Source organism: Acipenser ruthenus, chromosome 46, assembly GCF_902713425.1.
Source record: "Acipenser ruthenus chromosome 46, fAciRut3.2 maternal haplotype, whole genome shotgun sequence".
In the NCBI taxonomy this organism is placed as follows: Eukaryota; Metazoa; Chordata; class Actinopteri; order Acipenseriformes; family Acipenseridae; genus Acipenser; species Acipenser ruthenus.
In genome coordinates this window covers 6,528,069-6,543,505 of record NC_081234.1, presented here as the reverse complement: position 1 = coordinate 6,543,505, position 15,437 = coordinate 6,528,069, and the positions used below count along the sequence as shown (strand labels likewise).

Genomic DNA, 15,437 nt, shown 5'->3' with positions numbered 1-15,437 from the left:
TGTAGCTCTCGAGGTACCAAGGATTCTGAAGCACCGAGGCACAGAGTTTGTGGCGCGTCGGGTCACCAAGGCCCCCGAGGGCGTCGAAGCGCAGGGCTTGAAAAGCCTCGAGGCGTCGAACACCGAGGCGTGTAGCTCTCGAGACACTGAGGATGTCGAAGCACAGAGGCACAAAGCCACCGATGTCAGTAAGCGCTTGAACACCGAAGGCACCGAGGCACAGAGGCATGATGACTCGAGGATACCGCTGGCGTCAAGGCCTAGACACCGGGGTGCCAAAGCAATGAACACCAAGTAATTAGGGGAAAGCACCAAAGTACTGGGCTGCTTGTCTGTGTCTGGGCTGCTTGCAGTCACACAACCAGCTTGCAACGGTGTGGAGCATAGCCTGCAGACATTTGCAGTGCAGTCACACAACCATTGCAGCGTGAAGCTTGCAGTGGAGTGGAGCACCCAAGATGGCATCCGGACCGCGTGGAGCCCTCAACTGGAGCAGCACGTAGCTTGCAGTGGGGCAGTACTGTCACGGACCTGGAGAAGGGAGAAGAACAGACAGAAAAAGAAAGAAAACACACCTGTTCTCACACAAACACACCACTTTATGGGTGAGTGGTAATGCGCGCGGTCTGCTCAACAATAAGGCCAAGGCCTAATGGATGAAGCGGGTGGTTGTCGTTTATTTATTTTAAACTTCAAGGCAGTAGTACAGAGACACTCGACAGCAAGCTGGAGTGGTTTTTTTTATGTTAAGTAGTAAAAAACAATAATCGACAACCTGTTAGGGCGCTAGGCCACGCACACCGAGTGGGCGTGCCAAGGTCGCCCAGAGCCCTTGAGTCAACAGCGGCTGCAGAGCGAGGCTGGTTCTACCTTCTCTTTTTTTTTAGCTACAAAAGTAGAGGAAAATTAAGAAAGGAACATGCAGCAAGCTGCAGAGGTGCGTGCTGCCAGTGCTAACTTAAGGATGCGAAACCTGGACCCTCAATGCAAAAACGACTCAAAAATTACAAACGACTCAATGGAGTATGGAAAGATGCATGCTGGGATAACAAGAAGAGACAGGAAAAGGAAGGAATGGATAAGCGCAAACAAAAGTGTGCAATGTTATTATACAGGAGGCTGTGTGGTCCAGTGGTTAAAGAAACAGGCTTGTAACCGGGAGGTCCCCGGTTCAAATCCCACCTCAGCCACTGACTCATTGTGTGACCCTGAGCAAGTCACTTAACCTCCTTGTGCTCCGTCTTTCCGGTGAGACGTAATTGTAAGTGACTCTGCAGCTGATGCATAGTTCACACACCCTAGTCTCTGTAAGTCACCTTGGAAAAGGTGTCTGCTAAATAAACAAATAATAACAGCAAAAAAACTGAAATGACAGTGGGCTGGACATGATGTAGCAAGAAGAACAGACCATCGCTGGACCAAGGAAATACTAGACTGGATCCCAAAAGATATAAAATGAAGAAGACGACCTCCAGGAAGATGGCAAGATGAAATTAGGAAACGCGCCGGAGCAACGTGGATGTGGGACACAGCAGACAGGCTTTTGTAGAAGAATCTTGGGGAGGCCTTCCTCCAGCAGTGGATAGAAAAAGGATGAATATGATGATGATATATATATATATATAAATAAAGGTGTAGGGGGAGCAAGCATAAATATGGACTGGAAGCGTTAAGATGTTAAACATATATAACCTGATATTTTAAAAAAAGCTGTGTTTGAATAAGAAGCCATATTTTTAAAAAGCAAATTATTGCTTTTGTAGTGGACAGAGGGACCAAATGGTTTGTGGTCTGAGGAAGTTAGCTCTCCAGTAACGTTCCTGGCCTTAGCTAGTTTTTTGTGTTTGCTTCCACAAGAGGGCAGTGTTCATTAGTGTCATAAAGAGAATACAAGCAAGCGTGGCTGCTGCTGCTAGATCTTTCACAGAAATACAGAGTACTGTATATTCATTTGTGTGATTTAACTGTTATTTACACGACTGACTAAGATTGCAGATCTGACTGATGTTTACAAGGATGGTGGTTGGGTTTCAGTTGCAGTTGCTTCCGTATCCAAGTCTGTTTATGAAATGCCTGAAATTCACGACCAGCTGCCTCAAAAGCAATGCAAGTTGACTTGTTTCATATACTCATTTAATAATAGCCACACAGCTAAGAGCTCCAGGCCTTTAATACTTCATAGTTGATCATCTGACACATCACATGCTTCATATGACTTATGATGTGCCTACGCTACCTCCTAACACTTAAAAAAGAACAACACCCTGTTGATATAAATATATAGGAGTACCGGTGTAGGGACAGAAAATGGTAACCCGTCAGAAAGTGGTACCTTGTCAGAAAGTGGTACGCTGTCCATGCTGTGATTGACTACGCACAAATCACTACGAACAAGACAAAGTGTAGTTCACTCACAAAATCGTATATGTTTACAATTTTAGATAAACCAATTTGTTACTCAATTTGTTACTCAGCAGTTAAAGTCACATACATTTGCTAAATTGTAAATATATATATATATATATATATATTAAAAATAACTTTAAGGGCCAAACTCAGTACACAGTACCCCCTTCAGATGGGCATTTCCATGTTTTCTGAGCTAAAATCATTTGCGCATGCCCGGGCAAGCAAGGTGTACCACTTTCTAACGCGTACCCCAAAATAACACCACACCGGGTGCCTTTTTGCCAGCAGTACAGGATTTAGCATTGCATTACAGCTTGCACTGTATAGGAGGCTATGTTATCTAATGTGCAGAATTTCATGAACCAAGGATAAAGCATGATAAAAAAATAAATAAATACAGGTTCTGGTTGCTGGCAGTATCTTTTGTTTATATTTTTTAATTTTATTTTATGTTTTAGTAAAATAAAACTTAATCATAGCTACATGAGATACAATCAGAGATATATTACAAATAGTAAATGCTAATTACACACACACACACACACACACACACACACACACACACACACACACACACACACACACACACCAGTAAGACAGCAAGCATTCTTTTTTTTTAATATGCAGTGTGAGCCCACAAAGCCCCATCTATACCGCATTTTCAACATGTACGTGCTAGTGCTCAGTATACCGTGTACGTGGTGGAGGGGGGCAGTGTTGAATTTGTGTATCTATAGGCAAAAGAGGCCATGAAAACAGTGGCGGGAAATGCCAAGCCCAAACACGAATTATTATTATTATTATTATTATTATTATTATTATTATTATTATTATTATTATTATTATTATTATTATTATTATTATTATACGATTTAACGACCGAACCCGCTCCCACGTGTTATAGCGTATATTAAAGCAGAAATAGCAAAAGGGCAATATTCAGTACATTATGTTCAAAAATCTTTAGATATTTGTGTTGTTTTTTTTTAAATTATTATTACTACTGTATTATTCTTTATCTCGAAACGAACCTACAATAAATAATTGTACTGTCAAACTAACCACAAACCACCCTTATGTAATTATCCGTTACTATATAATGGGAATGACAGCTGTTATCCTTTTATGGTCGGAACATATAATTCGTTTGTAAATTAAAGTAAAATAATCTGCTATTTTATTATTAGTGTTATTATTAGCGAAAAGACTACATTTCCCGGTATGCTCTCTGCAGAATCACTTCGGCCAATCGCGCGGCACTGGTTTTGGCGCTGAGCAGGGAGACAGGGCCTGGAGCAGGGCGCTTTTGTTACAGCTAGAGGGAGAGAGAGGCAGTATTATAAAATATACGTAGAAAGCAGATTTAACCAAATTCTTCTCCAACTACCCGCAAAAAGCGACCCTCTAACCAGTCTACGGCCACCCAAGCAACAATGGAACCAAGAATTGACTGAAAATTGTCCCTAATTATAATAATAAATTGAGTTAGACGGCGAAGAGGCCTGCACTGTAGCATCCATCTCTTTTGTTGCCTAGGCTGTATTCTGTTTTAATATTGCACCAGGAAGCTCAAACATTGGGGGTATTTGTTTAGAATGGAACACGTTGAAGGTACTTGCATTTTTTTTCTGATTCTCATCTTATTTAATTGCGTTCTTGTATCTGGCATTTTAAGTATTTGTTGTTAAGCATTAGTTAGATGTTTAGCCTGTTTCGGGTGATCGAAGTATTATATGGCCAATTTGATTTAAAGGGGCAACGGCAGCCATGTTGCTTGCTGCCGCTTTTGCCTGTTTTTTTTTTTTTTCGTTTCATTCTTCCACATTTTACTTCGCCTTGCAGAGATTTAAATGCTTAACGGGGTCATTTAAATATCGCTTATTCGTCGGAAAATATAAGCTCGGGGACTTGCACGTGATCAATTAAATACATGAAGGTAATTTGTACTATATGGACCAAGTAGGTGATGGATAGGTGCATCTAATTCACATCGGTGTATTGTGTCTTGTTGTTCTTGGTATCTACGTTTCTTGGTGATTTGTACAGCACATTAGATCTATTTCATAATCCATCTATTCTAAAAACAATCCGGTTTTAATCTTAAATACAAATCAATCTGCACTCTGCAGGTAACCCGTAGATACCCAAATCTGACGTCCATTTGTGTTCACATTTGTTTATTTGGCCAAGCACTGATCGTACGTAAATTTAAATAGAGCTATTTTGCATTTGATACAGATCTTAATGATGCTTATTGGGTGTCTGTTTCTAGGATTGCGAGTTTGTCATATAAATTGACCCTTTTCAGAAAACCCTTGACAGACAGATAGATGTTCGACATGTGATGATAAACAAATTATTTTATTTTACCAAAAGGGTAAAATAAATAGGTTGTTTACTTGTTACTGTAAGATTTTAGTAGTAAGTTTTATTGTGTCATTAAAATAGATAGGATGTATACTTTCATTAAAAATGCATATAATGGTTACTTTCATTTAAAATGTTTGGATTACAAAGTATCCCTTCCTGAACTAGATCAATGCAGCCAAATTATTGTTTACACAATTACAGGTCTTGATTAAAATAATGCAGAATATTTTCAATTGACTGGGAGAAGGTGTAAGATTATTTCCAGCTTGTTTGTAAGCACATTTGAATTGAATTCCTTTCATGTGAAAAAACATAATTTTGAAACCAGATTTAACACTTTATTTTATATTCGTCTTTACATTTTTAAGGTACTCAGTCTGTGACCCTATGTTTAGTATCAGGCTGTGTGTTTAAAGTCGAACTAGCTGTCTGTAGGTTAACTCATTTCTACTTTTTTTTTGTACTATAAGTTAACATTCTCACAATCTGCCTTACTGTATATTTAAGGTTCACTGTGTTTTAATAAAAAACATCTGTGACTGCTTAATCTTTTACATTTTATTTAAACTATTGTATTAGTCTTTCAAGCAGTTCTAATATATAATGCATATTATGCAGTACATTTCTAATGTTATATTTTGTCGGGGGGTGGGGGGTTACAAAAGCAATTTTGTGTTACACTAAAAGGTCCATGTGCCACTAGCATGGTGGTGAGACAGACAAAGTAAAGGGAGTAGAGGAATCTTAGACAGTAAAATGGGGGTGGGGAAGGTGTCCAACTAATTGTGCTTTGTTGCTGGAGTGATTCTCTTCTTGGTCTGAATTATTTGTGTCTTGTTTACCCTACTGATTTAAAACATATGTCTTTTTTTGCTGGAATAGAAAGCATAATAAAGGCTATTGCCAAATTCAATGTTAATCAAGTTCAAGTGGTCTCATGCGGGTCTCCACAATTATGACAAGTGGCAGAAAAAAAAAAAAATCTGTAGAAGGATCTGGTTGTTTCCAGTTTAGGTTTGAGAGCCACATTGTTTTTCATTAGAAAGTGATATATTGACTTGTAGCTGGATTTATTATCTCTTGCTTGTGGAGAAAGAAAAGAAAGTTGTTTCAGGAGTCAATTTAATGCGTAACGCCCAGCACCAAAACGATATGTGGCAATAGACTTCTGCTTTTCGCCACTGAATTCAACAACTGACCCAAAAGGAGTAGTTGAAAGGTGACTGGCGTTAGCTCATAAGTGTACAAATCCTATTATTTCTGCCTTTACTGGGTGTGTTTATCCCAGGATTTTGGTTTTGTACTCTTGAAATGCACATTTTAGCCAATGTCTGCAGTTTCTCTATATCCTGTAGTTCTAAAACAATTTACTGTATTGGGAATTGCTACAGTATGTATTTTAGTGCTTAATGAAGTTTGGTACATGCTGCATCAGCCTTTTTTTTCCCAGTAAGGAAAAAAAAAAATGGGATGGAATTTTACTAAACATGAGACTCTTGATACATTTGAAATCATAAAATAGTATGATATTGCCTAAATATGAATGCAAATATGAAAATGGTATATACTTCTTTAAATAGTAAATAACCATTTCCACAAAAGGTTTACATGTATACTCCATGTGCAGCCCTCAACACTCATGCAAAAGTACACACTCGTGGTTCCTTGCAGTACACAATGCAAGAGGTTTGAATATAGTATGTTGAGGCTGTAAGCTGACCTTTTGGGGGGGCCTCCGGGCATTGGGTTGTCCACCCTTGTTTTAATCTATTAAACATCAAATTGCAGCCTTCGTGCCAACACTGTCAAAATGGATGGCCAGGGATGGCACTGGTTTGTGACAATCCCTTATCAAAGCCTGTCAGACCTGCTTTCTTGTCTGTTGTGATCTGATTTACACCAGGGGGATGCAGCTTAAAATATTACTCAGTATATCAGCAATGCCATTGCATAGCAAATGTCACTAGCTCATTGTAGCTTTGCATCTTGACGTTATAGTCTTTTACATCTAGAGTCAATATGTTGTTTTTACTTTATAGCAAGGCAGGGAGCAGAATTTTCAATGTATGTAAAGTAGCAAATAAAAAAAAAAATTAAAGAGGTTTCATAGAGATGTCAGTGTCTCGTATGTATTTCAATAATGTGTTTATGGTCAATAAAAGCGGTCTTAGTTTATAAATACATGTTTTAAGTGATATTCTTGCCATTTATTTATAATTTCCTCTAAATCCATCAGTGAATTTGGTGTAGAAATCGGCAGTGGAGTCTCTTCTCCAGAATTGCTCATAAGTTTTTAAAATTCTCTTAAAACATTGTAATTGGTGTAAGAAATCTGAGCAGGTTTGCTTGCTTTATCAAAGTCTATCAGCTCTGTTCCTTTTCACTGAAATTGAATTGCAGTGCCACAGTAAAAGAAATGCAGCTTTTCTGTATTGCAGAATTTGGCAGGCAGCCTTTTTATACAAGTTTGTGTTACATGCCGCAGGTGTTTTATTTTTTATTTTTTGTCCAGCTCCTGTATTGTATGTCGATTTTCATGTGTTTTTCAAGTACATTTCCAACTCGGCCCAAAGAGAAATGTATTAAAATTAGTGATATGGTTTAGCTTCAGATTTGCATTAGTCCTGTAGTTACAGGTATTCAGATATTTATTTGTGGTCTTAGCAATAGCAAGTGTTTTTGTATTTGTAATTATTATGAAGACATCACAAATGCATATTAGCAACAGCATTCAGATTAGTAAAATGGCTGGTGTTTGCTATATGACTGAGTGGTGTTATCTGGGATTTGTTTTCAGGCATGGAGAGCTGATTTTCCACTGGCTGATTGGTTCTTTAGAAATTACAGTACATGCACTTCTGTTTCTGTGTTCTGTATTTGAATGCACCCTTTTATGGTAGCAAAATACATTATAAAGGAGGAGAAACAGCCAGGCAAAAACCTATTTTCCACTGAATCTCGAGCAAAACGCTTCACAGCTGCAGATTTTAGTTCATCTTGACAGAAAGGTACAATTGTAGAAATGTATTAAAATGCAAAGATCTATAGTTTGTAAATGTAGCTTCAAATTTAAAGTATCTGCACGGCACAGAATAGCCTAACTAGTCTAACAAAGCAAATCACTACTAGAAATAACATCATTTTATTGCATAGTTCTCTATTTTTGCAAGCTAGTTTTGATTGCCTTATTGGTTAGTGGGGGGGTTAGCACAATTTCCTTTGTTGCAAAAAACAGTTTCTTCTGCTTTTTGTATTATCTACAGTTTCAATCCCGTGCTGCATGAAGGAGAGTGTAAAACTGCAAAAAGACACAAAACCCAAATTATTTGAACAGCATTTTCATCCAGTTGGACTGGAAGATCTTCAAAACAAATATTTTAATTTGATTCATCCAACTATAATGATGGAAATTAAAATAATGAAGTACATTTTGAACATTAAAGTGATCAAACAGTATAATTTCAAAATGTAAAGGTTGTTATTAAGTCATGCAGTAACTGTGAAAATGTAGTGCAAACAAATTTGCAAGAAAATATTTGCTGGTACTGTAGCAGTAAATGAATGTAGTAAGATTGAAACAAAGTCGTCTTCACTTACTGTATTACATTTACATGCACAAGTAAACAACCCATTTGTAATTGATTCTTTTGAATCTGAAAACAAATATGCTGAGTTTGCCTGTCATTATCAGATTAGTTTTTGCATATGAACAGGGCAAATGTCTTACATTGGAGGGGGGAGGTGATGTATGCAAACTAGAAAAAAGAAGACCCAGTCCCTGATGGAAATGAGTGCATAGAATCTAATCTATGAAGTAATGCAGTTACAGTAACAAACACCAAGGCATCATATCATGACAGAGTGATGCTGCAGCTTTAAGAGAACAACTCCTAATGGGACACATTCTGGGAAGTAATTTAAACATTTAAAATAGTATTTCATTCTGACTGTAAAATGCAAAAAAAAGTGAAATGTTCCTGGCAGTGAATTAGTGAGGAGTCGTTGCACAATAAAGCATAGTGATCACACTGAGAAAGCCCTTATTTTCATATCATTTACAAATCACCTGAAGACTAGCTGTCTATTAAACACACTTGCCGATGGTAAACTAAAAGGTTATTGGTGAATTTGTCTGTAATTGGCCGGGGGCATGTTTGTTAAATATTTATATTGTGTGTAGATTTCTGTAATGGTGTGGTTAGAACCCCCACTTTCTCCCAAAGGTACGTTCATAGTGAAGTTAATGATGGCCCAGGGTGATTATATTTGCAAAGGGTTGTTAATGGGCTCATCAATGGAATCAATTAATAACCTGTTGCCCCGTTACTGTTTTTCTTGTTTTGTTTTGTTTTTTGCATGCTTTCTGTGGTGTCCGGGGTAGTCCTGCCTCTGAATATTAGTCATATTAAAACCATCAATGGTAATGTAGGATGTTAAGCTGACAAAAAACGAACGATTTGAAGGCAGCAGCTAATTGAGGAATTTGAGAAAAGTGTGTTTATCCTCCTGCGTGAAATTGTGTAGCAGTTGAAAAACAAGTGTTTTTATTTTTATTTTATTGTGACACAAAATACTAAGTGTGAGACAATTCGTTGTGTATACGTGTTACGCTGCCTGTACTGGATATACTGTATTTTAATAGAGATGTGTGACATTCGTATTGTGATACATGACAAAAAAGCACTACATAGCTACTATGAAGTTTCTTGAATGATGAGTTAATTTGGCTTAACGTTGGTATGAATACATACTTTAACTATCTCCTTTAATTTTTTTGACTTAACATAACAGTCTTTAATTATCATTTGATCTTATACAAATGTGGCCCATCGAGGCCACCATATGTACCACTGCATATTGTATTGTGACCTTCATATTGTGATATAAATGCTGGAATGATTGTAGTACACAGTGTAACAGACTGAGTACAAGCCCAGAAAAAGCCATTAAGATACGTAGCTGATAGCATCTACAGGAAACTGACACTTAAAAGTACAGTTGTGTGCTGTGATTGGTGCTGCACTGTTTTTGTTTATATGTTTTGCTAGTCCTCTTGTGATGGTGCTAGTACTGTGAATCCAGCAATAGAAACAATTTGCAAGTTGAAACCTTTATAGATGTTGAGAGAATGACCTGAGAATTCCGTATGAATATCCTTGGAACCAGCAGCCTAACCTTTCCTTTCCATAGTGATACACTGCATCACATGTCTGTTTTATCATCAACATTTCGAGCAGCAGTCCATGACGAGTAACTAGAGGCATGAAGCGGTCCTTACACTGAACCTAAAACCACACTAGAAGCAATTGTTGCAAATAGGGCAGCAGTGTGGAGTAGTGGTTATGGCTTTTACTCTTGACCGGAGGGTCGTGGGTTCAGTCCCAGGTGGAAGACACTGCTGCTGTATCCTTGAGCAAGGTACTTTACCTAGATTGCTCCAGTAAAAACTCAACTGTATAAATGGGTAATTGTATGTAAAAATAATGTGATATCTTGTAACAATTGTAAGTCGCCCTGGATAAGGGCGTCTACTAAGAAATAATTAATAATAATTAATAATATCCATTTGTAAAGTAGTGGTTAAAAAGGTACACTACTGTTGCTGTTCCTAGTACAGTGAGCCTATCAAACACAGGTTTATTACATTTTAAGTTTTAGTGCCACAAATATACACAGCCAGGCACAATGCAGGGCTTGGTCTATTTCCCCACAGTAACATCTATAGCAAAAGTCTTTCCAAGGTTTTATAATGTCTGGTTTTGTCTGTGTTTCTCTCGCTCCTCCAGGCCCTGTCAGAGAAAGGGAAAGTTAAGGATGCTGCAGCAGAACAATGGATTTCTCCTTCTCTTTCATGCAAGGGATCATGGGAAACACAATTCAGCAACCTCCTCAACTCATTGACTCGGCCAACATCCGGCAAGACGATGTGTACGATGCTGTCAGTGACAATGGTGAAGACGGGGTGCCGTCGGCTTATGATGCCCTGGAGTCAGGCTTCTCCTACCCCCCCTCCACCACAGAGGACCTGCCCTCCGTCACCAATGGCTACCCGCCCAACATCAGCCTCTATGAGGCCCAGGCCAAGTATCCCATGTATTCTCAGTTCCCCAATGGTTCTGCCAATGGCTACAGTGCTATCCGGAGCTACGGTGTCCCTGATCACTGCTTGTTACCAACGGAGAACACCGTGTTGAGATTGCCTGTGGTCCAAGAGAAACCTCTCTCCCCGCCCCATGTCGCCCCTCATCATCATGTGGTTCTTCCTCCTCCTCCCCTGCTTCTCCCTTCCTCCCCGCCTCCCCCTGCTCCTCTTCCCACTTTTACCACTATCCTCTCCACCCCACCCCAGTCTCAGCCCCCCACCACCCCAAAGAAAACCATCTCCCCAGAAATCAAGTTAAAGATCATCAAAACCTACCAGAACGGGAGGGAACTGTTTGAGTCCTCGCTCTGCGGAGACCTACTGAATGAGGTCCAGGCCAGCGAGGCGTCCAGAAGGAAGCACGAGCGGAAGAAGGAGAAAAGGAAAAAGAGCAGCAAGCACGCTCTGCACGGGCAGGAGGAGCCGGTTCTAGAGCAGATTCCAGAACAGGAGCAGGTTCAAAGCCCTGAACACGAGCAGACGGACAGGAATCGCAAATGTCCAAAAGTTGAACCGCAGGAACACAAAGTGAGTTCTTTTTAAGCAATTCTAGTGATAAAAAAAATTACAAAAATAAATTTATTTTCACCCAGTCCGCTTTTTATTTGAACTGTCCTAAATTTGCATTTGTTAAACAGAACGAATGTGATTTGTTATGGGAGACGGATGTTGAATATTTACATTTAACTCACTGCAACTGTTTGGAACAGTATATCAAGCTGACTTTGAGAGAGAGTTTGTAAAAATTTCGCGATTTGATAATTCACTGATTTGGTAATTCACTTAGTCTATGTTAAATGTAAATTGTACAAGTACTGTATTTTACTGTAGAAGGGCCTTTCCCTAAATCATTGTTTTCATTATTTAATGTTTTTTTGATGTGGTGAATCAGAAGTGAAATAGAGAGGGAGCTTTGTATTCAAGCGATTGCAGCTGATTCCGTGTTTGTGTGTTTGTCCTCAGGTTCAGAAACACTTTCCTACAGTTATAACAGGCACTGGTACTTGTCTGGACCACCAGGTTGGAGATTTGGTCTGGTCTAAGGTTGGAACGTATCCCTGGTGGCCTTGTATGGTGTCTTGCGATCCCCAGAAGGAGGTTCATACCAGGATAAACACACGAGGTATGCTATTTGTGTGTCCTTTTATTTCTCAGACTTCAACTGCTGAAACCATTGCTGAAGTATTGTATGTTAAGTTTATTTCTTTTTCTTGTTGTTCAAATTCTGTGACCGTTGAAGCGAGGTGGTGGTATATAAGGTACAGTAAGGTACACGCAGAATATTATTAGTGTTATGTAAAGTGCAATAAAATACAGCACCGGGTTCTGCATGTTATTTATGTAACTGCTAATCTGAGATAACATTAATGAGCACCCGATTCTCAGTCATGCCTAGAAAGCTGAAAGTTGAGACAGGATATGCAAATATCACATCAACAGTCTTGCCATGTCCTAGCTAACTGGAATCAAAGACTTACATCAGGCCTTTTTTTAATATGATACATTCTTTTTGAATCACCCATTTATAAGCTAGAATTAACGAGCCTTTCTCCCTGGCAGGTCACCGGGAATACCACGTACAGTTTTTTGGAAGTGTGCCCGAGAGAGCATGGATCCACGAGAAGAGAGTGCTTGTGTATCAGGGGCAGCATGAGTTTGAACACTTGCAGGCAGAAACACTCAGGCAAACCTCCAATCACGCTGAAAGGCAGAAGGTATTTTTCCATTATTGGAGACCGGGATATGATTATATAAAAAATATATTTAAAAAATCACTAAAATAGCATTGGGTATTTTTTTGGATGTCTTGAATGTGGCTTTCTTTGTACTCTGTAACATTAAAGTTTTTTTGGTATTTAAGCACTTCTGGTAGGCCTGTAAATTGGGTTACACAAATATAGGCTGTGCTGTATCCACAACATTTATTTTATTTAAAACACATGCTTCGTAAACTTCATGAATGGTTTAAAAAAAAAAAAAAAAAGGGTAAAACAAAGATCACTTTAACTCCTCATGATATACAGTTCTATTAAGGATTTTGTGTATAGACTCATTAAGCTTTCTCCCTCCTAGCTCCTCAGACCAGTCCCACAGAGAGAACGCGCTCAGTGGGAAGTGGGTATTGGCCACGCAGAGGACGCACTCCAGATGACCAGGGAGGAGAGGATAGACAACTACACTTTTATTTATGTGGACAAACAGCCAGAAACATCGCCGTCGCCCCAGACGGAAAAGACTGGTAGCGCAGCCAAGGCTGACAATAGGAGGGCTCGTAGATCCTGGACTGTGACAAGCCCGCGGACTGAATCGGCCAGTCAAGCTACTGCTGCTTCTGCTGCCCCATCCCCAGCCAAGACCCCATCCAAACTGCCTAGCTCAGAGGGAAGGAGGCAGAGACCAAGGCGGCAGTGCAGCACTAGCAGTGTGGAAGAGCCCCCACCCCCACCCCCACCCCCGCCCCCGCCTGCCGTGAAAACGCCATGGAAGACTGCCGCAGCCAGGAAACTGCTGCCTGCTTCGGTAATACTGAAGAAACTCAACCAGGATGTACTGAACTATGAACTGCACTCTTCTCTGGTTCCATCGACCCCTGAAGATAAAAGGGAAGGAACATTTGTGGACCAGATGGTATGTTCTCTAAGGGTAACTAAATACTTGTTTTTCTTTTCTTTTTCTTTCTTTTTAATTTTGGAAGGGGTTGCACAAAAGTAGACTCCCATTGCGGTGGTGTTGTTCCATTCAAGAGTTTTTCGCCTCACTGTTTTGCTTAATATAAGCTCACATGTACCTGAATGTGGTCGTAGTTAAATTTGAAATGCTATGCAGTGGGTCTTGTTTTCCTTTCTTGGTTGTGTTTTCTAGGAATTTTAGCCCTTGGTTTATTCCACGGTGTATGTCCAGTTTGTTGTCTTTGAAGTGGCCTGTTTTTTTCTAGTTAGCTGCTTCTAAGATTTAAATATTGACACCAGTCAGGATGTAGCAGTAGATGTGCTGGAAAGTATGTCCTGTAGATATTTAACATTACCTACAGTTTTGTATTCATTATATAGTTTTAGAGCGTGTTTCTTTTTGCATATATGTAACATCTGTGGTTAACCCACATATGTTTGTGGCATCATGTAGTATAAGTAGGGGTCTACCTAAATTGCAATTTCGCAGAAAACGTGAAATTGAGGGGTCACCGCAAAATTCACCTCTTTTAGGGGCCAATGCATACCGAACAAGTACAGAGAGGGGAAAAAAAGAAACCTTGTTTAAATTAACTACTGCACAACGCAAGCAACACAAACTACGTATCTTAATAACAAAAAATGTCCAGAAATAACATTCAAATGATAACAAAGTTTTAATCAGCCTATCAGTGTGTCTGTACTGCTTTTCTGTGACCTGTACTGTACAGTAGGGGGTGGGACAAAGTCAGTGCTGTGTTGTTTTGATTTAGGTTGCTAAAATCTAGTTTTCAGCATTGGAGGTAAAATAGTAGAAATGGATGACAAAGGAAAAAAAGCAAAGTATATTTCGGTGATTGGTCGTGTCAAGATATTTCCAAAAGAAATTTACATACAGATAGAGGTAATTGTTTTGCATATCTTAATGTGTCTTTGGAGAAAATATGATCAGTCGTTTATTTAGCTTCAGAATCACACATTAAACCAAAGGCTGCTGAACATAACATAAAATAAACAGCTTTCAGAAACCAAACTGGAAAGTCAGCCCAGACAAAAAGTATTCCTGTCGGCAAGTTAAATCGGTACTACAACGATCCAGCACAGCCACCTCGCTTCAACCTGCTGCTTACTTTTTCGCAGTTGGAATTTTAGACCCGAATAGCCATGTTTTCTTTGTTTTGACTCTACTAATAAAATAAATTATTGGATCGGACAAATAACATGACAATGAACATGCTGCAATTATTGCCTTTATTAAAGTATGCCAGATACCTTTGTATCTGTAAAAGTACCACTATTTTTAGGCTTTATAGTGTTCTGAAATACTGTCTGCTTAGGTTTATTTAATGTTTAAACAGGTCAGCGAAATGTCTGTGAAATCCTGATTTTATTCCGCAACCTACCTGAGAAAAATACGTAAATTTACCGTGATTTAAGTAGACCCCTAAGTATAAGACATTTGTACATGGTTAAAGGTCATGCACAAAGTACTTGTAGTATTAAGCCATTAAATCCAGTCATTACCACAGATAATTGACCACAATAACTAACGTTTTACGATGAGTGCAGGGGCACTTAACAGAAATGATCAGATTGCAGGTATACATACTGCAAAGGCTATTATAAACTGATTTAACAAAAAAAAAAAAAAAAAGATGTATTGACATTTTTTCAAGATTTCAGTATTCTAATACCCGTTACTTTTTGAGGGCATCTATTGTTGGGTAATGATTGCTCTTCATGAAACCGGATTGACTTGAGACAATCTGGGTTATATAATGAATTGGTGAACAGTGTGTTGCTCAGCCACAGTGCCAGCTGTTACAGAATCGTTTTACACCTTATAT

At 39.1% G+C, this 15,437-nt stretch overlaps 1 protein-coding gene across 7 annotated transcripts in view; it reads left to right on the top strand.

Moving 5' to 3' along the window:
• The first annotated feature begins 3,636 nt into the window (after positions 1-3,636).
• Positions 3,637-15,437, top strand: part of LOC117962539 (histone-lysine N-methyltransferase NSD3-like) — a 45,128-nt gene continuing 33,327 nt past the window's right edge. For 4 of the 7 annotated variants that reach the window (XM_059013783.1, XM_059013785.1, XM_059013784.1 and 1 more), the window contains exons 1-5: positions 3,637-4,020; positions 10,566-11,449; positions 11,885-12,044; positions 12,482-12,636; positions 12,995-13,564. In XM_059013783.1, coding sequence (XP_058869766.1) covers positions 10,610-11,449; positions 11,885-12,044; positions 12,482-12,636; positions 12,995-13,564 — 1,725 coding nt within the window. In that variant the 5' untranslated portion in view covers positions 3,637-4,020; positions 10,566-10,609. Of the gene's footprint in view, positions 4,021-10,016; positions 10,198-10,565; positions 11,450-11,884; positions 12,045-12,481; positions 12,637-12,994; positions 13,565-15,437 lie in introns of all 7 variants that reach the window. The other 3 variants (XM_059013781.1, XM_059013782.1, XM_059013786.1) reach the window with 3 other exon arrangements.